Source organism: Coenobita brevimanus, chromosome 22 (assembly GCF_032717465.1).
Source record: "Coenobita brevimanus isolate Jiangsu-jjx chromosome 22, ASM3271746v2, whole genome shotgun sequence".
NCBI classification, from domain to species: Eukaryota; Metazoa; Arthropoda; class Malacostraca; order Decapoda; family Coenobitidae; genus Coenobita; species Coenobita brevimanus.
This window is the reverse complement of record NC_136975.1, coordinates 39,623,555-39,650,263: the sequence shown is the minus strand read 5'-3', so window position 1 is coordinate 39,650,263 and position 26,709 is coordinate 39,623,555. Positions and strand designations below refer to the sequence as shown.

General features: G+C 44.1%; 1 protein-coding gene across 1 annotated transcript in view; it reads right to left on the bottom strand.

Annotated features, from left to right (window-relative positions):
* Positions 1-1,293: 1,293 nt before the first annotated feature.
* LOC145392473 (uncharacterized) overlaps positions 1,294-26,709 on the bottom strand; it is a 196,868-nt gene continuing 171,452 nt past the window's right edge. The window contains exons 4-6 of the mRNA XM_080266869.1: positions 19,754-19,845; positions 18,774-18,966; positions 1,294-1,559 (exon numbers count right to left, since the gene is read on the bottom strand). Of these exons, the coding sequence (XP_080122995.1) occupies positions 1,294-1,559; positions 18,774-18,966; positions 19,754-19,845 (551 nt within the window). The remainder of the gene's footprint in view (positions 1,560-18,773; positions 18,967-19,753; positions 19,846-26,709) is intronic.

Genomic DNA, 26,709 nt, shown 5'->3' with positions numbered 1-26,709 from the left:
TTGCCAGCCCAGATGTGTGTGTGTATATGTACGTTTACTTATAGATCTTGCATTGCATGTGCAGTTGCCTCTGTGCCTGCCTTTCCTCGATCCATATTTTAGTGGTATGTACGTTCATGTGTGCGTGTGTGTATATTTGGAGAATCTGTGTGTACGTGTATGTTTACCTGCGGCTGACAGTACCATTCTATATACCTCAAATCTCTTCAGTACAATGACATTTGTTTAATGGTGCTTCCGCCCCGACGATTATTATTATTATTATTAGAAGCTTCGTAAGAAAAGGGTTTGAAAGTTTCCATTTTCTTTGTCTCATTCTTGCTACCGTCAAACGATTTTTTTTTTCTTTTCTAGCTTAGTGGAGACCCACGATTAAGGGATTGAGGGTGTCTGTGTGCATCTGTTGTGTATTTGTGTATAGGGGGATATGGAGTGGGGGGATTGGTGTTTTTAGTTGTGCAAAGACGACTGTGTGTGTGTGTGTGTGTGTGTGTGTGTGTGTGTGTGTGTGTGTGTGTGTGTGTGTGTGTGTGTGTGTGTGTGTGTGAGTGCAGCACATGGCTTCGTTCTGTTTGAATTCTGGGGGCAGAAACTCGTCATCCAATATTCACAAAGCCAAAATGGAGTGACCGCCAGCCATTCGTCTCAGGCACTCTGGAGGCCCGCACTGTACCAGGGAGGGGTGGGAGGGAGAGATGTAGGTAGGGTGTGTGTTGGGTGAAGGGAGAGAGAGGTATAGGTAGCGTGTGTGTGTGGGGGGAAGGGTGAGGTATAGGTAGGGTGTGTGTTGGGGTAGGGGGAGAGATGTAGGTAGGGTGTGTGTTGGGGTAGGGGGAGAGAGGTGTATTGGTAGGATGTGTGTGGGGTGGAGGGGAGCTGGTGTCTGTGTAGTGAGTTTGTGTGGCTTGGTTTTATGTGTATGTGTGTGTGTGAGTGAGAGAGAGAGAGAGATAGAGAGAGAGGTTTGTTGATCTCAAAAGCTACTAATCCTCGTAATATGCTTGAGAATATATAAGGCATAGTAGGTAAAATAAATCGCTAAAAAGGCGCTGTGACGCATCCCAAACATAAGAGAGAAAAGTTTACTCTCACCAGGTCGGGGCAGCGTACGAGTGAGCCATAGGAGTCTGACGAGATGCAATAGGTAAAATAAGTCACTAAAGAAGAAGTGTCACGAACTCTGAGTAATGGGTAATAGGTAAAGTAAATCGCTGAAGGCAATGTACCACGGATTCTCCCAAGCCTTTGAGAATACCACGCACTGTCCAATCTCGCGGTCCAGTCTGTGTGAAGTCAAAGGACGTGTAGATTCTCACAGGACTTGCTCTTGGGCTCCTTCCCGCACACCTTCGTCAGGAAACTCTTCACCTTGAGGCTGGCGGACGTCTTAGAGCCCCGGTACTTCTTCCTCCTGGTGCTGCGCTTGCGAGGCTCCGGGGGGCGCGTCTTGAGGCGGATTTGCTTCAGTATCCCCACCAGGAGTTCGTCTACCTGATGATTGAAGCCACTTGAGGTTTCTATGTACTTGCAGTCGTAGGAGTCGGCTAGGTTTGAGCCCTCTGAAAAGGAGAGATGGGGATGTTAAAGGTTAGTGATTAGATGATGTATGTATGTTTGGGTTGATGAGTGTATGATTTAGCCTTTAGGTTGGAAAATGATAGGATGACGATGAGAAAGGTGAAGGTGTGTGTGTGTGTGTGTGTGTGTGTGTGTGTGTGTGTGTGTGTGTGTGTGAGTGAGAGAGAGAGAGAGAGGGAGGCAGCGGGCCGAAGTGTATTCTCCCAGCTATAATTAATTAATCTCTCATTAGCGTCAATAAAATTCTAATAGTGGCCAACAGATGAAACTTAAAGAATATCGGTCTTTGTCGTAAATCCCGATGATAGAGTGATATTGACCAGTGTGGGAGACTTTAAAAAAATAAAGAAAAAAGAAGAGCAAATACAGACCAAAACGTGACTTTAAATATATGGGTTAATAAAATACCGAAAAAGCAGTGATATTGAAAACATGGGAGACAAAAAAAAAAGAAAGAAAAAAAAAAAACAGGCAATCAAAGTAAAACTAGTCAGGTGGATGGCAGGTGTGAGTGGACGTGGGTAATTGCACGTATTATAGTGGGGTATAACTGACTGAGTGGTGGTGGTGTGGGTTGGTGAGGTGTGTGTGTGTGTGTGTGTGTGTGTGTGTGTGTGTGTGTGTGTGTGTGTGTGTGTGTGTGTGTGTGTGTGTACTCTATATAATGCAAACAACTATACCAATCTCATACCAATCATTCCATCCATCCATCTATCGTTCACTTCGTCAGTCAACAGTATCAGGACACACGCGGGTATCAAACACACTCTCCCGCATCCACATCAGTCACACAGTCTCTGCAACGCCGCTCCACACCGCAATCCATCTTCCCTCACCATCAAATATTTGCTTCCTTTTCCTCCGGGCCTCATTTCCTCGCTTTCTCGTGGCGTTTTGGAGCGTTGTCTTTTATATTATTAAAGTATATAGTGTTTATGCGTCATTTCCCTCATAATCATCATACTTGGTGGTTATGAGTTTTAATATTTAACCCTTTTAACGCCTTCACTGGACAGGAGAGGGATGCCTTCACGCGGTGGCACCTGTATAACCGGCCGGGTCCTCTGCCCCATTATACAGACATCCACAACTCCCTCTCTATCCCCCGAAAGGAGTATGGTGGACTGCAGGAGGAGGAGGAGGAGGAAGGCAACCTCAGCCTGCAGTCCACTGGGTTCACATTTCAGATGACCCAACGACCAGAACAACAACAGTACCGTCATCACTGCAATGGCCTTAATTATTATATTTTTACTATCACCAAACGATGTAATTAATTTATGGGATGCCCCTTTCAGTGCAGGTATTACTGAAAGCTGTACCTAAACCCCTTCAGTTCGAAAAATCTGTCCTAGAGCTGAATAAAATCGTCAGGAAACACAGAGAATAAAGCGAAAGAAGACATCATCGTATTGGTCAACTCCCTTCAATCCTATGATGTATTATTTTTACTCTTTTTGCTCGAAGACGATTTTACTCAGCTTAGGATAATCTTTTGAAGCAGGGGTTAGATGCTGGCCAAGTTACCTCCTTTCACCATGGTCTAATATAATCGCTGAATAAAATCGTCTGGATGTAGTAAAAATGAAAAAGGCTTCCTCTTGTTTTTTCCCTGACCCAAATCATCCCCTCTCCTTTACTGTCTCTCATCCCGTCCCTTCTCGCCCGATCCTTTCCATCCTCTCCCTCTCAAGCTCCTTCATCCCTTGCACCCTCGCCTCCTCTTCATCCCCTCCATTCCTCACAAATCCCTCTCCTTTCCTCCATCTCCTCCCCTCTTCCCTCTTATTCCGTTTTTCCCTCTTTTCCTTAATTTTCCCACATTCCTTCCCACCCCTCATCCTTACTCTAACGCCCTCACCTACTCCTCATCTGTTCCGTTGCTCCCAAATCTCTCCTTTCCTTCCTTCCTCTATTTCCTTCCCATTCCCTCCTTTCTTCCCTTCTTTCTCCCTTTCCCCATTTCCTTCCCTCCCATCCTTCTCCTCATACCTTCCTTTGCTCCCGGATCCCTCTCCTTCACTCCCCTCTTCCATCTCCTTCCGTCTCCCTCCTTCCTCCTTTCCTTTCTTACCCTCTTTCCCCTGTCCTCTTTCCTCCTCTTCCTTCATCGCTCTCTTCATGCCCTCTGCTCCCCTCCTTTGCTCACCAATCCCTCTGTCCCTCCTCTCCTTCTAAGTCTCTTTCCTTTACAAACTCTCCTCTTTTCTTCTCTCTCATTTCCACACACGTTGTAATCTCTCTCTCTCTCTCTCTCTCTCTCTCTCTCTCTCTCTCTCCCCTCCCCTCCCCTCCCCTCCCCTCCCCCATTTTTCCTCTTTCTCGCCTTTTTCTTCCCCGCTCCTTCTCTTTTCTTCCAGTCCCCCCATTCAGCCCCTCTCTCCTCATCCCTTTAAACGCATTCCCTCTCATCTCCTCTCGTTCTCTGCCTTCCAACCCTTTCCAGTCTCTCGCTCTCTTCCTCTCTTCCTCTTGAACTCTTTTCTTTCCCTATCCTCTTGTCTCCTCCTGCTCCATATCCTCTCCTCCACCCTCTCTTTTCCTCTCCTCTCCTCCACTCTCTCTTTTCCTCTCCTCTCCTCCACCCTCTCTTTCCCTCCCTTCTTCTCCCAGCATCTCTCCTCTCTCTTCTCCTCCTTAACTCTCTCCCTTACCACCTCTTCTTTGTTCCCTCTTATTCCCAGGTTTCTTCCATTAAGTTTAGTGTCCTGTGACCCCTTTGTTTTCTTCCTCTTCCCCTCCTTCTTCTCTTCCCTTCCTTTCCTTCATCCCTCCTTCCCTCGCCTTCTCTTTTCTTCTACTCCACTCTTCCCCCCCCCTCTTCTGTCTCCGTCCTCTTCTTTACTCCTCCTTTCATCTTCCTCCTCCTTTCTTCCCTCTCGTGACCTGCTACCCTCTCCTACTCTCATGCCTTTCCTTCCCCCTCCTTCCCCCCTCAGTCTCTCTCCTTGACCGCCTCTCCTCCTGTGTTCCCTCTCATTCCCTCGTTTCTTCCATTAAGTTTAGTGCTTCTCGATCCCAATGGTTTCATTTCGTCTTCCCTTCCTTTCCCTTCCCTTCCCCCTGTCCCTCTTCTAACATCTCTGTCTTTTCTCTTTCTTCTCCTCCGTATCTGTTTCCAGTCCTTTCTACTTGCTCACCTCCTTCCCCCTCCCCTCCCCTCCTCTGTCTTCTCTCTCCCTCCCTCATCTCTCGTGTCCTTCTTTCCTCTCTTCCTCCTCCTTCTCTCCCCACTTTCTTCCCCTTCCTCTCCCCCTTAATTTCTTCCATTCTCGTTTCCATCTTCCTTTCTCAGTCTCTTTCTCCTTTGCCATCTCTCCTTTTCAGTTCTTTCTCATTCCCAGTATTTTCCCATCAAAGTCACTGCCTCTCACTGGTTTCTGTTTCTCCTCTCTTCCATCTTTTTTTCTTTCTTCCCTCTTCCTCCTTCCTTTTCCTTTACTCCTTCCCTCACTTTCTCGCTCTTCCCTCTCATCTCCCTCCCTGTTCTCATCTTCCCCCGCCCTTTTCTTCCGTCATATCTTTCCTGTCTTTTTCTCTCCTCCTCATCGTCTCGCTCTTTCTCTTTTACCATCTCCACTTTGTTCCCTTTCCTTCCATGTGTCTTCTATTACCCTTTGTGTCTCTCGCCCTCTTTGCTCTCCCCTCTTCAGGTTCCTTCACCGCATGCCTCTCTTCTTCTTTATTTCCTTTCCTCTTCAGCTCTACTTTCCTCTCTCTCATTTCCTTTCTCCCCCCACCCCCTCCACTTCCCTCCTCACTCTCTCCTCTGCCATTTCTTCTCCGTTCCTTCCTATTGCCACGTTCATTGCATTAAACTTAGTGCTTCATGTCAGCTTTGATTTCTCTCTTGTCTTTTCTCCCTTTCTTTCTCTTCTTGTCTTCCTTTCCTCCTCTCTTCCTCCCCTTCAGTGCTCCCTCTCTCTCCCCTCCTCCTCATTCCTTTCTTTACTCTTTCTTTTCCTCTCTTCCATTTCCTTCCGTCTCTACCCCTCCATCAGTCTTCATACCCCTCGTTTCTTTTTTACATCTCTCCTTTACCTTTTCTGTGTTTTATTTCCTCGTTTTTTCTAGTGGTTTACTGTTTATCGCTCTCTTAGCTATCTCTTTTTCCTTTTTTTTCCCACTCTTCCCTTCTTCTCTCCTTCCTCTCTGCCTTCCCTCCCCCCGTTTTCCGTCTCGTATCGTTCTTTCCTCTTTTCCTCTCTCCTCCATCTCTTTCCCTCTTGCAGTCTTCTTACCCCTCCTTCCCTGCTCAGTCGCTCTCTCGTTTTCCTCTTCTTCTTTGTTCCTTCGTATTTCCACGTTTACTTTGTTAAATATAATGCCTTGCCCGCTGTTCCCCTCCTCTCTTTCCTCCTCCTCGTTCCCTCCTCTCCCTTTCTTTCCCTCCTATCCCCTTCTTTCTTCTCCACTACATCCTCTCCTCTCTTCCCATTTCCATCCCTCCTGACTTTACTCTTTCCTCCTTTCTCTCCGTTCCCCCATTCCCTTTCTCCATATCTCTCCTCTAATTCCTCCTCTTCCTTTCCTTTCCTTTCCTTTCCACTCATCCTTACCGTTCGTTACTCTCTCATTATTCCCCCTCCACCCTTTCTTTTCAGTTTCATTCTACTCCTTTCCCCTCTTCCTCTCCATTAAAATTTTCTTCCTTTTCCCCTCTTCCTCTTGATTTTCATTGTCTTCGCGTTCCCCTCTTCCTCTTCATTTTCATTCTTTTTTTTCCCTCTTCCATGTTCTTTTCACTCTGTGTTAATTTTCCCCTCTTCTTCTTCATTTTCATTCTTTTTCCCTTCTTCCTCTTTATTTTCATACTATTGATTTTCCCCTCTTCCTCTTTATTTTCATACTATTGATTTTCCCCTCTTCGCTATCACTTTCATTGTTAATTTTCCCCTCTCCTTAATCGTGTTCCTTCTCTTCCTTTTCCCCTCTTCCTCATTATTTTCATACTCCTCCTTTTCCCCTCATCCTCTTCATTTACATTCTCTTCCTTTCCACATTTTCTCTTCATTTACATTCATTTTCCTTTCCCCCAGTTCCTCTTTATTTTCATTCTCTTCCGTTTCCCCTCTCACTCTTCACTCTTTCTCCCTGTCTCTTTTTCCAGTCTTTCTCTTTTGCGTCAACTCACTGCATCTCTCTCTCTCTCTCTCTCTCTCTCTCTCTCTCTCTCTCTCTGTCCTTACCATCTTTCTTGATCTTCCCTCTTTACTCTTTTTATCACCTTACTTCCCTCCATCTCCTCTTTCAACCTTTATTATATTCTCTCTTCGTGCTTCATCCCTCCATCCTCCTCCTCCTCCTCCTCCTCCTCCTTTTCTTTTCACCTTTTCAATCTTCTTCTCTCCTCGTCCTTCCCTCCCTCCTCAATTTCAGCGTTTCTTTCTTCATTCTTCCCCTCCCTCGCCTTCCTCACCCTTCTATTGTCTTTTCTTTTAGTGTTATTACAACATCCATCATTCTCCTCCCCATTCTGTTTCTTTTTTCGTTGCCTCTTTCAGTCACACTTCCTCCTCTCCCTTTTTTTTTTTTTTTACTTTCTCCCTCTTCCCCTTCTCCACCTTCCATTTTTCTTCATTGCCCCTCTTTCATCTTCTCTCGCTACCATTTCTCCCCTTTCCTCTCTGCTTTATACTCTCTTCCACTTCTTCTCTTCTTCCCTTCGTTTGTGCATTTCTTCTTCACCCCTTCTCCCACTCTCCCTCACCATTTCATCCTCTCTCCCACTTTTCTTCTTCATTTTCCTCCTCTTCACTGCCACTTCTCACCCCCTTCATCCCTCCCACCCCTCCATTCTCCCACCTCTCCTCTTCCTTCATTTTCCCTTCCTTGCCCACATTTCTTCCCTTTCATCCCTCCCACCCTTCTTTCCCTCCATTTTTCCCCTCCTTCCCTTTCCTTCATTTTCCCCTCCTCCACCTTCCCCTCTTCTTTCTTGCCTCCCCCTCCCTCCCCCCACCCACGTGACTCCCGCCGCCTTGTGTTTGTTTGTATCGATCAGCTGAGCGGGGGCCACGTGGGAGGGGAGGGGAGGGGGGGGTGTTATTCTCCTTTATGCTATTTACATCATTTTCAACATCGTAAATCTTAGTCCTGTAATGGCCAAGGCTTTCTTGTCCACGGCGGAGGTTTAAGTTGTTACAACTACTACTACTACCACTACTACTACTGCTGTCATTATTATTATTATTATTATTATTATTATTATTAATATTATACCTCCCTCTCTGAATTCACTAATCCTTTTAGCCGGAGGATTTATTTTATTTTTGTTATTCTTGGCGATTTTATTCAGCATGGGATATAATTATCGAATAGGAGAGGTTAAATAAATCCCTCAGTAATCCCCTCAATACCATGTGCTCTCCTGTGCTGAATAAAACCGTCTGATAATTAAAAAAAAGAAAAAAGAAAATATTACTTAAGTGGATTAATTCTTTTACAGGTTGGTGTTCATCATCTCTGGATTAAAGTGGGCAGAATTAAGGGGTAAAGTGTGTCCATGAAAAAAAAGAAAAACAAAAAAAGGAAGAAAAAGAAAAGAGGTGAGTTGTGGCCGTTTCGTATTGTCATTAGTTTAACCCATATTTTCCTTTTGTTATTAAATTATCATCACAGTTTCATTTCCTTCCTCTTTGAAACATTGGAGATGGTCTTGATGATGATGATGATGCACTGGTTTTCATGATTCTCTCTTTCTTTGTGTGTGTGTGTGTGTGTGTGTGTGTGTGTGTGTGTGTGTGCGCTATAATTTTCCTGGGCCTAACCTAAACTCGCGATAATTCTAGGGTTCTTCCAAGAAAGCAAGGATCTTAATCAACTACACCTTCCCCTACAGGTAAACACACCTGGGAAGTGAACAGAGAAACCCCCCCACCCCCACCCCCGACTGAGACCTGGCCGCGCCCCCTTTCTCATACCCCCTTTGCCCCTACGTCCCCTTCCTCTCCTCTCTCTACTTAAACCCCCCTTGCCCCCTAGTTCTCTCTCTCTCTCTCTCTCTCTACTACAAAATATCAGAAGCCAGGCATTTCCGGGTATTGATTCGCGTCGGAGGGAGCTTAATTGGGTGAAAATTTTTGTGAGAGAAAATATCGCCCAATTCCTCTACCTTCCTCCTATCTCCTGGGTGAGGCGGGTGGCGTAGTGGTTAGCTCCTCTGGCTGAGAACTGGAAGAACCCGGGGTCGACTTTCATGCCGGTAAGACTGGCGGAATCAGTTTGTGTTCCTACTCTTGTCCCTGTTCACCCACTATTTTTTTTGTTTTTTTTTTTTAAGTGACAGATTCCGAACCTCTTTTTAGCTCTTGATGATTAGGTTTAGTCAGAGTGCCATCTAAATTCGACTAGTAACCAAGGAGACTCATATTTCATAACGAAGGCCCATAGAATTTAATACAACCATGACTTAGTATTTGAGTTGTGGGTTTCGTCAGTGAAGGAAAAGTTTGACTAATAACCAAGGAGTCTCAATTCTACGTCATAACAAAGGCACAGAATTTAATACAACCATGACTTAGTATTTGAGTTGTGGGTTTAGTCAGTGCTGGAAAAGTTTGACTAGTAACCAAGAAGACTCATTCTTCTTCATTACAAGGGCTCACAGAATTTAATACAACCATAGCTTAGTATTTGAATTGAGTGGCCCTGTTTCGTCAGGTGATTAAAACCAGCTATAGTGCAATCGGGGGCGTCATTTTTGACCGACTTGCTGCGGGGCGTATTCCAGGAGAAGATTATTAGACTTAGAAGATACTGATTACCTGCATGAATGCCTCTCGTGACGTTGATAGACAGAGAAGTAAGCTTTTTCATGCCCCTCCTCAGACCAACGCTTTGTTTTCTATGCCTTTGTTTTATATAATACCGTTTTCTACTATACAGTTCTCTCTCTCTCTCTCTCTCTCTCTCTCAAATGTTGCGTCCTTATCCTCTTTCCACTTTTATTTGTTTTTCCCTAGTCATCAAGCGCATTTTCTTTCCTTTTCCTCCACTCGTATTCTCCCTTCTCTCCCTCCACCTTCACACTTTTCATCCTTCTCTCCTCCTTCTCCATACATTTTCTCTCCTCCCCTCCCTCTGCTTCTTCTTCCACTCTTTCTCCTCCCCACATATTCCTCCCCCTTTCTCTCTACTTTCCACCCACTATTTCATCTTTCCCCCTTCTCCCATATATATATTCTTCCTCCCTCTCCCCTCCCCTCCCCTTCCCCCCCTAGCAACCTCCCCATCCCACGCCAAATACCAGCATCTACCCCCACCCTATCCCCCCACCCTCCTATTCCCCCTGTCGCATACCTCACTAACTCTTATCTCCACCTTTGCTGCACATTCCATTCCCTTCTACACATTCCTCCCATCTTTTCCTCCTTCACCTTCCATCTATTCTCCCCTCCCCCTCCTCCCTCTCATCCATCCTTTTTACTCCTCACCCTCATCCTTCTCTCGTACTTGTCTCTCCCATCCTTTCTTCCTCCTCCTCCCTCAAATTCTTCCCTCCTCATCATCCCACCCACCCATCCCTCCTTCTCCTCCCTTCCATCCTCTCTTCCGACACATTCCTCCCATTCTTCTCTCATCCTCTGCTCTCTCATCCCTTCCTTCTCCTGTTCCTTCCTCCCATCTTTCCCTCCCCCTGTTTCTCCCTTCTATCTTCCTCTCTTCTTCCTGCATCCCATCTGTCCTTCCTCTTCTTCCCTCTTATCGTTCTCTCTTACAGCCCATCCTTTCTTACAGTTCTCCGTCCCATCCACATTCCCTTCTTTCCTACTTATCCTTTCACTTACCTTCTCTCCCCTTATCTGTGTGTGTGTGTGTGTGTGTGTGTGTGTGTGTGTGTGTGTGTGTGTGTGTGTGTGTGTGTGTGTGTGTGTGTGTGTGTGTGTGTATCAGCTCAGTCTGTCTATCTATCTGTCTGTCTGTCTGTCTAACCAGCCTCTCTCCCCTTAACCTATTTCTGTTTTTTATCTCTTACCGTCCTTACTTTCTTCCACTTCCCCCCCCCGCTTTTCTTACCCCCCCGTCCCTCCCTTTCTCCCTCCCTACCCCCCCTCTCTCGACCTTTCCACCCTTAAAAGTGTGCCACTCTCTCCCTCTCTCACCTCGTTTCAGTCCACCCCTCACGCTGGATCCCTCCTCTTATCCTCTTCCATTCCTCTTTATCCCACCCTCTCTTTATTTTATCCCTCTCTCTCTCTCTTTCGCTTCCTTTCTTTTACCCTCTGTGTTCGTCTGACAAAACCTTTATTCAGTTTTTTATCCCTATCTTATCCACATCCTTATCCACCCCTTCTCTCCCCTCCCTCACTTCCTTCGTCTTCTTTTTCTTCCTCTTTCTCCTTCTCTTTCTTCCTTCCTCCCTCCCTCCCTTCCTTCATCCTCTTTTCCTCCTGTTGCAGTTCGGGTAACTAAGCTTCTCTCAGTTTCTTGTTCCTCCCTTTATACTCTCTTTATTTACCTCTTCCCTCTCTCCTTCCCTTTTTCATCCCCTCACTGTTCGTTTCAGTAATAGCCTCTTCCCATCTTTATCTCGCCCTTCATCGACATTTATTCTTCTTTATCCTCCTCTTCAGACCTTACCTCCCTTCTTTCCAGTTTTTTCTTCCACTGTTCGTTTAATCCCTCTTATCCTCTTCTCCCTCCCTCCTTTTGTTTCCCTCCTTCTTCCTCCCACTATTTATTTAACTGAGCTCTTTTTTTTTTTTTTTTTTTTTTTTTTCTATCCCCCCAAATGGCCTTTCTCTCTTTTCCATTTTCCAGACAAACCACTGCTTCCATTCCTCTCTCCTTTCCACCTCTCTCATTTAATCCTCATGGAGAAACGTCCTTTACCTTTCCATCTTCTTTCCCTTCTTCCCCTCTCTCTCTTTTCTCTCCTCTTTTTCCCTTCTCCCCTCCCTCACCCTTCACCCGTCGCTCGCCCTCCTCTCTTCTCTTTCCCTTTTACCCTCTCTCTATCTTCTCCTTTTCCCTTCTCCCCTCTTGCTTTCTCCTCTCTTTTCCTTCTCCCCTCACTCATTCTTCTTCTCTCTTTCCCTTCTCCCCTCTCTCTTTCTTCTCCTCTCTTTCCCTTCTCCCAACATTCTTTCATCTCCTCTCTTTCCCGTCTCCCCTCCCTTTTCCTTCTCCCCTCTCTCTCCCATCTCTCCTCTTGCCCTTCTCAACTCTCTCCCCCTTCTCACCTCTCTTTCCCTTCAGAGTACCTTCTCCCCTTCTCCTCTCAAAAATTTTCCCCTTCCCTGATTTCACATTCCCTTTCCGGATAAAACCTCTTCCATCCTCCCCTCCACCCTTCCCTCCATCCTTCCCTTTCCACCTCCAACATTAGAGATAAAACCCCTTCCATCCTCCCCTCCACCCTTCCCTCCATCCTTCTCTTTCCACCTCCATCATTTAATCCTTCATGAGAAACATCCTTTACTTTCCCTTCACCCCTCTCCCCTTTACCTGTGACTAATTATCTCCCATCCCCTGTCCTTCTCTTCCGCTTCCCAAACACCCCTTCCTCTTACCACCATCTATTACTGCGTCCCTGCCTTCCCACCACCCCTTCCTTCCCCCCATCTCTGACTGTAATTCTTCCTTCCCCTGCCTTCCCTCCTCTTTCTCCCCCATCTCTTATTGTATCCTTCCATTCCTTCGCTTACCTCTCCCTTTCCCCTTCCTTACCTTTCTCTGTTCCCCTTTCCTCTTCCTTTCTCCCTCATTTCCACCGCTCTCCCTCCCTTGACAAACCACCCCATTATTTTCCCCACTCTCTCCCCTCTTCACCTCTCTCACTAAAGCCCATCTTGAAAACTGCCATTCACCTTCCTCTCCCATCTCTCATCCCCCTCTCCCCTTTCGTTCTCCCCTTCCCTCTCCTCTTTCCCCTCCCTCTTCCATCATTCATCCCTCCTCCCTTTTTTCTCTCCCCTTCCCTCTCCCTCATTTTCCTTTCTCCCTTTTGTCCTCCGTCTGGCACTGAAATCCCACATCTTCCTTTTACCTTCTCTGCATCTCTTGCTAAATCCCTCTTGAAAAGCGTTGCGTACGTATTCCTTCCCCACGCTTCACTACCCCTCTTCTCCATATCTCTCTCTCTCTCTCTCTCTCTCTCTCTCTCTCTCTCTCTCTCTCTCTCCTCCATCTCTCACACTAAATCCCTCCCTCCCCACCCCAGCCACGTGGACCTCTAACCCCCACGCCCATCCCCACCCCAACCCCCCTCCCCTGCACCCAATTTTTATCCCAGAAAATGGAAAACTTTAGAAGGGATGGGAATAAACGCACCAGACAGATAGCGGGGCGCTGGTATTTATCCAAGACCCCCCTCCTCTCTCTCTCTCTCTCTCTCTCTCTATCTATCTATCTATCTATCTATCTATGTGTATTTGTGTTTCGTCCTGCCTCTTGATTTTTTTTTTCTTGGCGATGGATTTTTTTTTTTTTCGTGTTGCGTGTGTAAAAAAAAAAAAAAAAAAAATGGACCAGGCGAAAAAGATCCTAAAAAATGGCTCATCGATGTGTTTGCTTTTGTTTTTCTGGGCCCGTTTCTTTGGAGGGCTGCTTTGGGACCCCCCCTTCTCTCTCTCTCTCTCTCCTTTTTTTTTTTTTTTTTTTTTGGAGGGGGGGGGGGGGTAACTTCGATTTCCGTTCTGCTCTACATGGATGCACTTTTTTTTTTTTCTTCTTCTTTAGGCAGCTGTACAAGAACCGATGGCTCAGATTACAAAGAGTCACCATTTACCTCTGAAGTGTGGTGGTTCTCTCTCTCTCTCTCTCTCTCTCTCTCTCTGTTGATGGCTGCACTGTTTTTTTTTTTTTTCTCTCTCCTGTAACTAGTATTTCCTCTTTGCTCTAAATGGATGCATACATAGTGGATAGAAACGGATGAGGATAGAAACGGTCGCGATCTGTTGAATGCAAGAGAGAGAGAGAGAGAGAGAGAGAGAGAGAGAGAGATTGAGGGTTAGAGCAGGCAAAGCTTCATTCCTTCCAGTGAGGCAATCTGATCAGAGGGAAACGTAAAGAGCGGAGAGCATCAAAAGTGAATCAGTCCGGCCATATCAGTAGGAAATATAAAGGAAAAAAGGCATTGAAAGTGGATGCGTCTGGTCTTATAAAAGGGAAATTGTAGAGAACTAAGAGTGTAAAAGTAAAGCTATGGGGTTATATTAAAGAACGAGTGGCATGAAAAGTGAATTAAGTAACATCAAAGGTAAACTCAGAGAACGAAGAGCATTAACAATGAAGCGATTGGGGTATACGAAAGGAAAATATAGAGGACGAGGTAAAAAAATTGAGCAGTGTGGTTATATTAAGGGAAAATATAGAGGACGAGTTAAAAAGATAGAGAGTGTGGTTATATTAAGGGAAAATATAGAGGACGAGGAGTGTAAAAAATAGAGCAATGTGGTTATATCAAAGGAAAAGGTAGAGGACGAGCAGTGTAAAAAGTGGAGCAATCTGGTGGTATCAAAAGAGCGAATGGCCTAAAACCCGACGTGCCTGTGACAGCGGGAACACGGGATGGCGGGCCGTATCGCCGATTTATAGCCGTCAATTACCCGCCTTCTCGCTGACCTGGAGGCGGGGGAAGCATGCCAAGTGGGAACCTAACAAAACAAACCAAATACTAACCACAGGACGCCAAGCCAAATCTAACCTAACCTAACCTAGCAAAACAAAATTAGATTAAAGTATTCCATGCCGACCCTAACCAAGCCAAACAGAGCAGACCAGGTACACAACAGACCACACGGCACTGAACCAAACCTAACATGGCGTAATATAGGCTGGCAAAACAAAGCCAAGCTAGATTAAAGTACTCCAGGTCGACGCTAACCAAACCTGACAAATTCTAATCTATCCTAACCTAACCTAATCATATCATATCAAATAGACCAACATTTATCCATCCCTCACTGACATGGTAAATTGGGGCGTAATAAAACACACCAAAACTAGGCCAAACCAACCCAACCCAACCCAACCCAGCCTCACAACCTGCCCTAACCCAACCCCACTTAACCTACTCTAACCCAACCCAGCCCAGTCCAGTCTAGGAAGAAGGTGCATTATCCGTGTCGCGTGGAGGTCTGACCCAGTTTTCCGACATCAAACGGCGTGTCGAACTGAGGAGCTTATGATTCTGGCGCCCTCTGAAATTTTGGCCTTGTGAGGGGCAGGTAAGAGAGAGAGAGAGAGAGAGAGAGAGAGAGAGAGAGAGAGAGAGAGAGAGAGAGAATTGGGCAGATAGATGGGTATTGTGTGTTGGGTGAGGCTTTATATAAACTGGTGGGGTTCGTTCTAGCTTTCAGTTATCTTCACTACTAGATATTCTTCCTAAGTTGAATAAAATCGTCTTTAGTTACGACAAAAAATAAATGCGTGTATGGCAGGAAGAATAAAGGCGTGTATTATAAGCTACAGCAAAAATAAACTCGTGTATTATAATTTATAGTAAAAATGAATGAGTGTATTGTTAGTTATTCTGCGTGTGCCGTTATGCCAGGGGAGACTGTAATCATGAACCATCTTAGTCCACTATAATCTCCATTTAAACCATCCCATTGACCTATTAACCCCCCCTCTCTCTCTCTCTCTCTCTCTCTCACACACACACACACACACACACACACACACACACACACACACACACACACACACACACATTAGACACACTTATATCCCTCCCTCTAGTCTCTTCCTCCCGCCAAACTAATCCACCTAGCCTAGCCCCCCCTCCCCTTCCTTACTGTCATTATCATTATCACCTCTCTCTCTCACACACACACACACACACACACACACACACACACACACACACACACACACACACACACACACACACTTCCCCCCCTTTATTTTCTCTTTCTCTCTTGTACCATTCCCACCATCCAACATTCCATTTTTTTTTTTTTTAATTCCTCTCCCATTTTCTTTCCTATAACGTTTTCCCTCTCCTCGCAAACACGATCCTCCATTTCTCTTCCATTTTTCTTCCTTCCCACATCCAGTTCTTCCTCCGAGCATTTCTCCCTCTCCCATCTCACACCTAATTTTCCTCCCTTGTTCTCACACATACCTCCTCCCTTACTTATCATTTCCCCCTTACTTCCCTTCTTCTTCCCTCCTCCATCTCTCCCCTCGCTTTCCTTCCCCTCCCTCTGTCTTCCTCCTCCCTCACCTTACTTTCCTTCCCCTCCTCTTGTATCCTTCCTCTTCCATCTCTCCCCATACTCTCCTGCCCCTCCTCCCTCACCCATCTCTGCCCTTACTTTCTTTCCCCTCCTGTCTCCTTCCTCAGGCCACCCCATCCTTCGGCCTAGTATTAGCAGTAATCCCAGGCACTAGTGAGGGGAACCACCCTTTGTACGTGTTCAGGTGTTCCCTTGTTTGCCCTGCCACTATCCCGAGTTTAGGCAGGTTGGCGGGCGGGGAGACAGGTAGGCAGGCAAGCAGGGAGCCAGGTAGGTAGGTAATCGGAAGCAGGTAGCCAGGCAATCGAGCAGGCAGGGAGACAGGTAGGCATGCAGACAGGAAGCGAGGTCGAAAGGAGAGTTATGTAGGCAGGCAGACAGGTAGTAAGGAAGGGTGTTTGAAAAATGGAGAGAGGTATACTGCTGGAGAGAAAGACAGGAAGGCAAGAAGGATGTGTGTGAGAGAGAGAGGAGGGAGAGTAAAATGAAGGAGAGTCAGGTAGGCAGGCAGGCAGGGAGGATGAGAGGAAAGGATGGAGGTAGGAAAGTTAGGTGGGCAGGCAGGAAGACAGTAAGGGTGTGAAAGACAAGGATGGAGGTAGAATAAAAAATAAATAAATAGAAAATAAAAGCGGAAAAAAAAGGATAAAGGCGGAGTTAGACAGGCAGGCAGGCAGCAGAGAGGAAGGTAAAAGGGGAAGGGGCAGGCAGGCAGGGGAAACTGACAAGCAAGGAGATTATAAAACAGCTGGACAGACAGGCAGACAGGGATGGAAGCAAGCTCGTAGGGGAGGGGGAATGGGAGTGACAAGGCACGGGGAGGGAGGAGAGGAAACTGGAGGGAAGGGGAGGGAGGAAAGTGGGAGAGAGGAAATGCTGAAGGAGGACAAGAAAACTAGGAAAGAGGGAAGAAAGAAAAGAGGTTGAAAGACAGAGCGAAGGATGAAGGGAAAAAAGGAGGCTGGAGGAAATAGGGAGAAAATGTGACTAGAAAGAAAAGAGTCAGGGAGCATGCAAAACACGGGAGAGAGAGAGAGAGAGAGAGAGAGAGAGAGAGAGAGCAAACAAGATCAGATTGGGGTCCAGGTCATGTGTTTTTTTCCCCGCTTGATATTTACTCTACCTCTCCTCGTGTTTGTGTTTTTTGTTTGTTTATGGCCGCCTCTTGTTTACCCCCTTCAATTAAGTAATGATGTTTGCGCTTAATTGTACATTTATTGCCCCGCCGTAGACTCGTCGATATTGCTATGTTGTGGAGTGCTCTTCCCTTGGTTTTATATCGGATGGGTGGCTCTATCTATCTATCTATCTGTCTGTCTATCTGTCTGTCCTTCTATCGGTGTTTTATGATGACAGTTCACACCATCCTTAGGTAGATAGAAAGGATAAATGTTAGTGTGGTAGTGATACTGGTGATGATGATAGTGATGATGTTTGTTATTGTATTTTTATTAGGAATAGTCCATGTGTATGTTTTGTGTTTTCTGTATGTTCAATGTTTTAGTGGGACTCATAGTGTGGATTAAGATGATGATGATGATGATCTAAGTGGAGTGTTTGGATTAGGAAGTGTTTTTGTGTATGCTTCTCCTCGGTATATTCTCATCTCTTAAGTGGAATTAGTTTTAGGATGATGTTATAGTAAGTTGTGGAGGTTTAAAGTTGATTGATTGATTGATTGTGTGTGTGTGTGTGTGTGTGTGTGTGTGTGTGTGTGTGTGTGTTTTCTCGTGTATTGATGAGGTGTCAATTTTTTTCTGTGTGTTTTCATGTACTGATGGAAGATTTACCCGCATAAGAAAGTAAATTGTGGCATTATAACAACACCTGAAACGAATTTTACCTGTCAAAAGCCAGGTAAGTAAATTAACATATACTGTATAGTGTTCTTTTCGTTGCTACGTCAAGGAGGAAGTATATCTCTTTGTACTGTTAGCGTATAAAATGTTCAGCCAAAAACTCTAGGCATGTGGATCGAGTTGCTTATTCTCACTTCTCAATTTCTACTCCTAAGCACGCGAAAGGAGTATATTAAAACAGCAAAACGCCAGTATATGTTGATCTAGAACAGCATATCAATATTTGGGTCACTGTTATTTAGGGAGGAGCGTAAGAATTTTCCAAGCCCCTCTTCCTTAGCGATAAAACTAGCATAGGAGGATCAGGGCAGAAAAACTAACATCACTGGGTTTGTGTCTGTTTTTTTCTTTTTCGGTCAGAGATTTTTCGTGGGTTGCGTTAGGATAGAAAAATTAACATCGCTGAGTTTCTTCTCTCTTTTTTCGGTGAGAGATTTTTCGTGGACTGCATTAGGATAGAAAAATTAATTTCACTGAGTTCGTTTTTTTTTTTTTCCAGATTTTTCTTGAGCTGCATTCGTCCGGTGGTATCAAAAAAAAAAAAAAAAAAAAAAAAAAAAGAGAGAGAGAGAGAGAGAGAGAAAAAAAACTTTCAATGACGATTTTTTCCGTTTGGCTCTGGGTGATGCCAAGCGATTTTATGCGGTACAAGGAAATCGGCGCTCTGAGGGTCATCGTTGTGAAGGGGTTTAGGGATCATGGTGCTTTTGTGTTTATTTTTTGACGTGGCGAAAGGAGACGTGAAATATCGATCCTCCAGATGCTTTTTACTACTACTACTACTACTACTGGTACTACTGCTACTACTACTACTACTATTACTGGTACTACTGCTACTACTACTACTACTGCTACCACCACCATCATTACTACTAGCCTACTGCTGCGACAACTATTACTGTCACCACCACCGCCATTACTGCTACTACTATTACTATGACCATTACTACTACCACCACCACCACCACTACTACTACTACTACTACTACTACTACTACTACTACCACCACCACCACCACCACCACCACCACCACCACCACCACCACCACCACCACCACCACCACCACCACCACACGCACTCCTGCTACTACTACTACCACTACCATTTAACTTAGGAAAATTTAAAGGGTACCAATGCTCCTGACCTTACCTTTGGGCGTGACACATCTCGACCTAACAATATCAGTCTTGTTAGCCACGAGAATGACGCCTTTGTTGGCCATTACGTCGAGCCTCCACAGGTATTGTAGCGTCTCCTCGGCACGCTGGTAACTGCCCCGCTCCGTCACGCTGAACACGACGACGAAAGCGTGAGGCTCGTATGTCCCCAGGTAGTTCTCGACCTGTGGGAAGAGGTAGATAGATAGATAGATAGATTGACTGATAGATGGATGGATAGATAAATAGATAGGTAGAGAGAATGTACCCTCTCTCTCTCTCTCTCTCTTTCTCCACCATAAACCATTTCAGCATAGACGCACAATTCATTAATTTGAATATCACGGCTCTGTGTCAACAAGATTCGTGTGTGGAATATACAATGTGGATTTTCATTTAGTGTTTATATATTTACGTAAATCATTTCCTGTCCACTCGTTCCTTTACCTGTCAATTTTACCTGAAGCGTACCTTTTTATTTATTACTTTGTTTTATGGACATTGTTTACATCAAGGCATTTATAACTATGTACTATTGGCTAGTGTTATATATGTACGGTCATATTCTTGGTTTTCATACATACATACACATACATACGTACACACAGTAGCTTTGCATTTGTTACATCTCATATTCTTTTATACTCTAAGTTATTACTAGCAAATACACGCTAACTACTCCTCCATTCAACACGAAAGTCATTTGTACGGGTGTTTTTCTTAATTTTAACATGTACGCTTATTCCTCGCATGGTCACGCCTGTTATTTCACTTCTCCGCCCCCCCCCCCCACACACACACCTGTCCGCAGTGGCTATTTTTATTTCACCTGCAGTATTCACTTGACATCCTTTCTAGAACGACACATTACTACACTCAATATTTACGTCACACACACACACACACACACACACACACACACACACACACACACACACACACACACACACACACACACACACGTCTACGCACCGTCATCTCGTCAGCAGGGTGGTCAACAAACATGATTTCCGATTCCTCTCCATCCAACATCACAGAGACGGAGTGCTCGCCATATTCCTCGTCTGGGGAAGAGAAAGGAGGATTGTAATAATAATAATAATAATAATAATAATAATAATAATAATAGTAATAATAACAAAAGCCTGATGGTGGAATGTCGTGGAGGTGATCAGTCTGTGGCCACACCTGGGAATAAGACGTGTAGATATAGATAGACAGACAGGTAGATAGATAAATGTATAAGTAGATAGATTAGTAGATAGGTAGGCAGGTAGAACATAGATAGATAAAACGGGGCTGACGAGTGTAAAATATAGTGCTTTGAAGGACGAAAGGTTTGGTATAAATTAATATGGTCCTTAATGAAAACCCGCCTGTGGGAAAAAAAAAGAAAAAAAAAGTTGAGTATATGCCTTTATGGGGAGAAAAAAATATTGATGAGGGTATAAACTTTTGAAACATGCCGTCTTTGAGAGAGAGAGAGAGAGAGAGAGAGAGAGAGAGAAGCAAACATCAGTAAGCCTAACGATCGATTGAAGGCTGCTTGTTACAGAGAAAGGTATGACTGTGGTATCTTTTCTATGAGTCAGTAAAGCAAAGCAAAAAGTCTCCCCCGACCCCCAACCCATCCTTTCAGTCGAGGCCGGCAGGAAAATGTAAGTAGGACCACATACGGTGTTAAAGAATTCATCGTGGAAATTACGTAGCTAAATGGATGTAAAAATAAATTCTTCACTATTTTAATGTGTTGAGGGGAAGCTGATATTCGTAGCTTAACGACGTTGTGTTGGCGCTTTATTTTCCGTGATCTGGACGAGAATAAAATAGCCCGATTTATTACTATTATTGTTATTATTATTATTATTATTTCTGTTATTATTATTATTATTATTATTAAGCTGTGACCGTGAAATAAGTAGGATGGTTTCAGATCTGCATGTATTTAATTTCTGTCTGTCAAAATACTGTATCCTCAACTATGGATATCTTCTCTCCTTGTTTATTCGGCTTGTTTATCACTGTCTTCCTGTCTTAAAAATTACTTAAGTCTTGAATTTGCTTAGTTTGGAGTTTGTGTCTTAAATTTCTGGATCAGTTTTTTTTTTTCCCTTTCTTTTTCCCCCAGCCTAGGACATCTGTTTTGTTCCTTCAGTCCACCTTTTTTTTTTTTTTTTTTTTTTTTTTTTGTCGTCAAGTTCATGTTTTCTCTCTCTCTCTCTCTCTCTCTCTCTCTCTCTCTCTCTCTCTTTTTTTTTTTTTTTTTTTTTTTGACTGTGTATTTCTTGTTGAATTGTTTCTGACTCGTCCAACAAGGTGTCGTTTCATTTTTATATCCGTCTGAGTTTGGGAAAGGTGAATTTTCTCTGTTTGTGTCTATCCTCCTTTGTGTGTGTGTGCGTGTGTGTGTGTTTGGGTATGAATATCTGATTGCTTTATGTCTGTCGTGTGTGTCAGTCCGTATGTCCGCTTTGTGTGTGTAAAATTATGTGATATGTAAATGTTAGCTTATTCTCTTTTTTTTTTTTAGCTTATTCCCTTTTCTTTATCAGTCCACCTCTATTCTTTTATAATTTTTACGTATGTTAATCCCCTGACCTCAGACGGTTTCCTGGCCCTGTTAAAATCGTCTGACGCTTACCAGAGAACAATAAATCGTCCTGGAAATTAAATTTAGATACAGGCTCTTTCAAAGCTCTCTGTCCTCCAAGGGTTTATTAGTGAAGTGTAAAGTCGTGTAGCCAGAACAATAAATAAATAAATAAATAAATCGTCTTTTAAGGTGTAAGAGTCATTTTATTTCTGACTTTGGATGCCTGGTTCCCACTTTCCTGTGTGTATCGGTTATCTGTCTGCCTGTCCTGTGGAACTCGTTTTTTTCTGGCCACCTTCTAGTATGCGTGTGTGTGTGTGTGTGTGTGTGTGTGTGTCAGTTTATCTATCTGGCCGCCTGATGAACCTCGTTGCATCTATTTCCCTTCTGTTTATATCGGTTTATGTGTCTCTGTCTGATGTATCGTTTTATCTATCCACCTAGTGTGTGTATCGGTTTTATCTGTCTGCCTGTGATGTGCCTCGTTCTATCGATCAGCGTTTTGTGTCTATCGGTTTATCTATCCACCTTGTATTGTGTGTATCCATTTATCAATCTGCCTCAGTGGCCTACCCTGGTTTACGTGGAGGGAAGCAGAATCCACACCAGTATCCCCTCCCTTCACCCCTCTCCAGTCCCCCCAATCCTCCCCTCTCCAGTCCCCCAGTCCTCCCCTCTCCAGTCCCCAATCCTCCCCTCTCCAGTCCCCCCAATCCTCCCCTCTCCAATCTGTCACAATCCATTACGTGGACAAGGGAACGGTAGCGGGTTGTATGACTATCTACTTTAGGATGGGAGGGAGAGGTGGAGGGAAGTGAGAGAGATGGAGGGGTGAAGGGAAGAGAGGAGAGATGGAGGGCTAGGTGGGGGGAAGAGAGGAGAGATGGAGGGGAGAGAGTGGAGGGATAGAGAATATAGAGTGGAGAAGTGGGGAGAGAGAGAGAGAGAGCACAGGGGAGGGAAGGTGGGTAAAGTGGAGGAATAGAAAGTGGAGGGAGTACGTAAAGAGAGAGAGAGAGAGAATTGCGTCTCTATGTCTGTCTCTTCCAAGTTCTTCCCCTCTCTCTCTCTCTCTCTCTCTCCCGGAAGTTTGAGGGAGTTGGGTGGGTGTTTGTGTCATCCTATCTAGACTGGGGCGTCTTTGTGAGGGGGGGGGGAGGGAGGGGAAGACCAATGATTCGTCTCTTGTCTCCTCTCTGTGGGGGATCCAAATTAATTCTGCCTCTGTCTGTGTTGTGGCTGTGGGTATATAATGCTTGATGATAGTCGCCTTTTGTGGGAGGGCTTATCATCATCATCATCATTATCTTCTATCATCATCATCATCAACTTCTTATATTATCATCTTCATCATCATCATCATCAACTTCTTCTATCATCATTATAACATAAACTTCTTACATCATCATCTTCATCGTCATCTTCTTCTATCATCATCATCATCATGATCATCATCATCTTATATCATCATCGTCATCATCATCATCATCATCATCATCATTATCGCATGGGTCGTCTGTGATGTGGGGGTGGTTCTCTAATACCTGTAATATCCACCTCATATATCATCGTCATCATCATCATCATCATCATGGTCGTCGTCGTCTTTATCTCCTCAGCGTTTATCAGTAAGAAGTCTGTGTTAAAAAGGCGCTTTTATGATGCATGTAATAGTCACAGGTTGAGGGAGTTTTTTTTTTTTTTTTAATTATTATTATTATTATTGTTATTATTATTATTATTATTATTTTTTAAAACGTGAAAATGGCTGTCTGATATCTAATACTAATTGCTTGTTTGGAGTTGTTATTTGACACTGGTTAAATTAATATGGCCATAAATCCATAACCCTAATCACCACACATATTTATTTGACCGATTACGTTTACGATTTATATGCTGTTCCTGCAAGTGACGTGTTGGATAATTATACTTCCTAATCCTCATCAGCCCGAGGATTATTATTTTTTTTTCCCTATTTCCATGCCAATTTTTTCCTCATGAAACTTTATGAATTTAATGGATTAGTTACAGACCCTATTTTATCTGTTTATCTACCTATTTATCTACCTTTCGCTGCTACATAACTCTCCGGAACAGAAAATCGTCCGTTTACTGAAAGAATTAAACTAAAAATGTACTCGATCTAAAGGGGTTTATGTGGGTCACTCGTTGTACTAACACTTATTTCTCTCTCTCTCTCTCTCTCTCTCTCTCTCTCTCTCTCTCTCTCTCTCTCTCTCGCTCTCTCTCTCTGCCAGTGATAAATAATTAGATTAAAAAAATAGATTAATCCACATTATCAAGATTTTCCCTTAAAAACAGAAGAGTGAGATAGGTTGAAAAAAAGCCTCGAGGAGGGAATGAAGAATGAGAGACTGACTAGGAGAGTGTGAGTGAAGTGGAGGAGGGGGAGACTGAGGATGAGGTGGAGGGATGGGGTGAAGGGGTATATTGAGAGAGGAGGGGTATGAGTTGGAGAAAGGGTCGGCTGTTGACAGAGGACAGGGTGACATGGAGGCGATTTGTTTATGGCCACCCCCTATTGGATTAAGGCATCTGGTGATAAATAAATAGATATGTAGATAGATAGATATTAGGCCACTTTTAGGACTAAGGCATCCGACGATAGATAAATGGATGGATAGATAGACATGCACATTTAGTCAGGATTAAGGCGTCAAGCGATGTAGACAGATAGATGGATAAATAGATAGATATTAGACCGCCCCTTATATGAGCAAGACGTGTGATGATAGACACAACCCGGTAGATACACAGCCAGCCAGATAGATAAATAGGTAGACAGATAGATAGAAAGAGATAGACACCCACATTATCCTCTTCCCCCATAACAACAAAGGGACCTAATCACTCCACAGAACTTTTCAGAAACATTAAAACTTGTATGAGAAGAGCCCCTAGAGTTTATTATGATTTTTTTAACATATATATTTTTTCTTCTTTCGAGGGTGGCTAACTAACTACTTTGGCGAGCTTCCAAGACAGTTATGCAAGTTTTTAAGAAGGAGTGAAGGAGGGGATGTGTTTCTTGAGATAGCCTGGATCCTTTACGCTGGGATTTGGGTGTGTGTGGTGGTGGGGGATTTAGAGTATGTGTGTGGTGGGATTTAATGTGTGTGTGTGGGGGGGATGTAGGGTGTGTGTGGGATTTAGTGTGTGTGTGTGTGTATGTGTTAATGCAAGTTTTGAAGTTGTGATAGTTAAGATGCTAACAATGATAACATTATTATAATCATATATATATTGGAAAGCAATTGTAATGATAATAATAGTGAAACCGACTATAACAGCCTCATTATCATTGTGATCATGACCATCATTATCATTATTAGGAACAACAACAACATTAATAATAATAATAATAATAACAACGAGAACAAAAAAACGACCACAAACCCACAATCAAACTCAGTACAAAGGAGAGTCACAGGTTAAAGGAAAAAAAAAAACAAAAAAAAAAAAACAGTTCCAGCTATAGACCTCACAAAAAGGGAAAAAAAAAAAGGAAATAAAAGAGAGAGAGGGAAAAAAAAAAGAGCGAGGAATACATACCGTGAAGCCTCTGCAAGTGCCATGAATGTTGTAAAGAATAATGGAAAAAAAATAATGGAGGTAATGGGGTTCAATTGTGGTAGGCTGTCTTTTGTGTTGCCGTGACAGAGTGATGGATGAAAAATGAGAGAGAGAGAGAGAGAGAGAGAGAGAGAGAGAGAGAGAGAGAGAGAGAGAGAGAGAGAGAGAGAAAGTACGGTACAGCTAGGGTCCTAAATTATTGCGAATGAAGGAAGAATGAATGAATGAATTAATAGCCTAGAGCCAATCCACAAGTCTGACTGGCAGATTATGAAAGATGAACGGGAAAGAAAAATAGGGGTTTATTAGATTTAAAAAAGACACGGGAATAGGACGGTAAGGAAAGGAAAAAAAAGTGATAAATTGAGAAGGGGACAGAATAAAAGTTAGAGATTGTGAGTGGATGAGAATTAGAGATAGGGGGAAAAAGTGAGAGGAGAGAGAGAGAGAGAGAGAGAGAGAGAGAGAGAACAAATAAGATTAATAAGAGTGTAGAGATGGGAGAGAGACAAGACGCCGTGAGAAAGAACGTAGATTGAAACTGGAGAGAGAGAGAGAGAGAGAGAGAGAGAGAGAGAGAGAGAGAGAGAGAGAGAGAGTCGTCCATAGAATTTTGCTGAATCGGAGAATGGAAGTTGAGAAGCCAGAGAGATGGAGGAGGGAGAGAAAAAGTGGAAGAAGGGAGGGGTGGAGGAAAAAGTGGAGGCAAAAAGCGAGAGAGGGGAAGTGGATTAAGGAAGGTGAAATTGAATGTGTGTGTGTGAGAGAGAGAGAGAGGGGGGGGGGGATACTGATTTACGGAGCAATTAGAAGTTACAGATGGATAGGTAGATATATAAATGTGGAAATAGATAGATAAATAGGTAGATACATAGCAGTTCGTAGAGATATAGATAGATAGATAGACATATAGATAGATTGATAGATACGGACCGACAAAGGAGGAACAGACAGGTAAAATAATTAAGCAGGGAAGTGTAACAAATGAAGGAGAGGCAGAATAACGAAGGATGATGAAGAGGAAGACACAGGGGAGGGCAGTGATCAAAGAGAGGCGTGGATAGAGAAGGAGAGACGAGGAAATGAAGGTAATTGAGGAACAAGGGAGAGTTGGGGAGAGTTTGGACCGAGAGAGAGAGAGAGAGAGAGAGAGGGGATGACATGGGGGAGAGGAAGAGTTTGAAGAGGGAGACAGAAAGAGACAGACAGACAGCGAGGCAGAGACAGAGAGAGAGGGGGGGGGAGGGTATGACTTTGGGAGAGAGGGAGGGAGAGTTTAAGGAGACAGAGAGAGAGAGAGAGATAGGCAAAGAGATAGAGACACTGACGGAAAAGGAGGAGACAGAAAAATGATAAAGCAAGGAAATGGAGAAAAGGAAGGAAGGACACAAGGAGAGAGAGAGAGAGATTAACCCCTTCATCCCGAGGGCTTCTTTAATAATCTGCTTCCTACCTCCAGACGATTTTCTTCAGCTAAGGAGAGACTTTCGAAACTGGAGGGGTTAGACACAGCTTCATTAACCCCTTCACTACAAGAAGCCTGTCCAAAACTGAAAAAAATTGTCTCAATAAAACCGTCTGGAGGCAGGGGGAATGGAGAGATTGATGGAAAGTGATGGCGAGTGACCCGGGAAATGACAAGCTGGGAGGGGGAGTTAGACGGAGTTAGGGGGAGAATAAAGGAGAGCTGGGGGTGGCTGTGAATTAATGAGAGAGAGAGAGAGAGAGTTAATGAAAG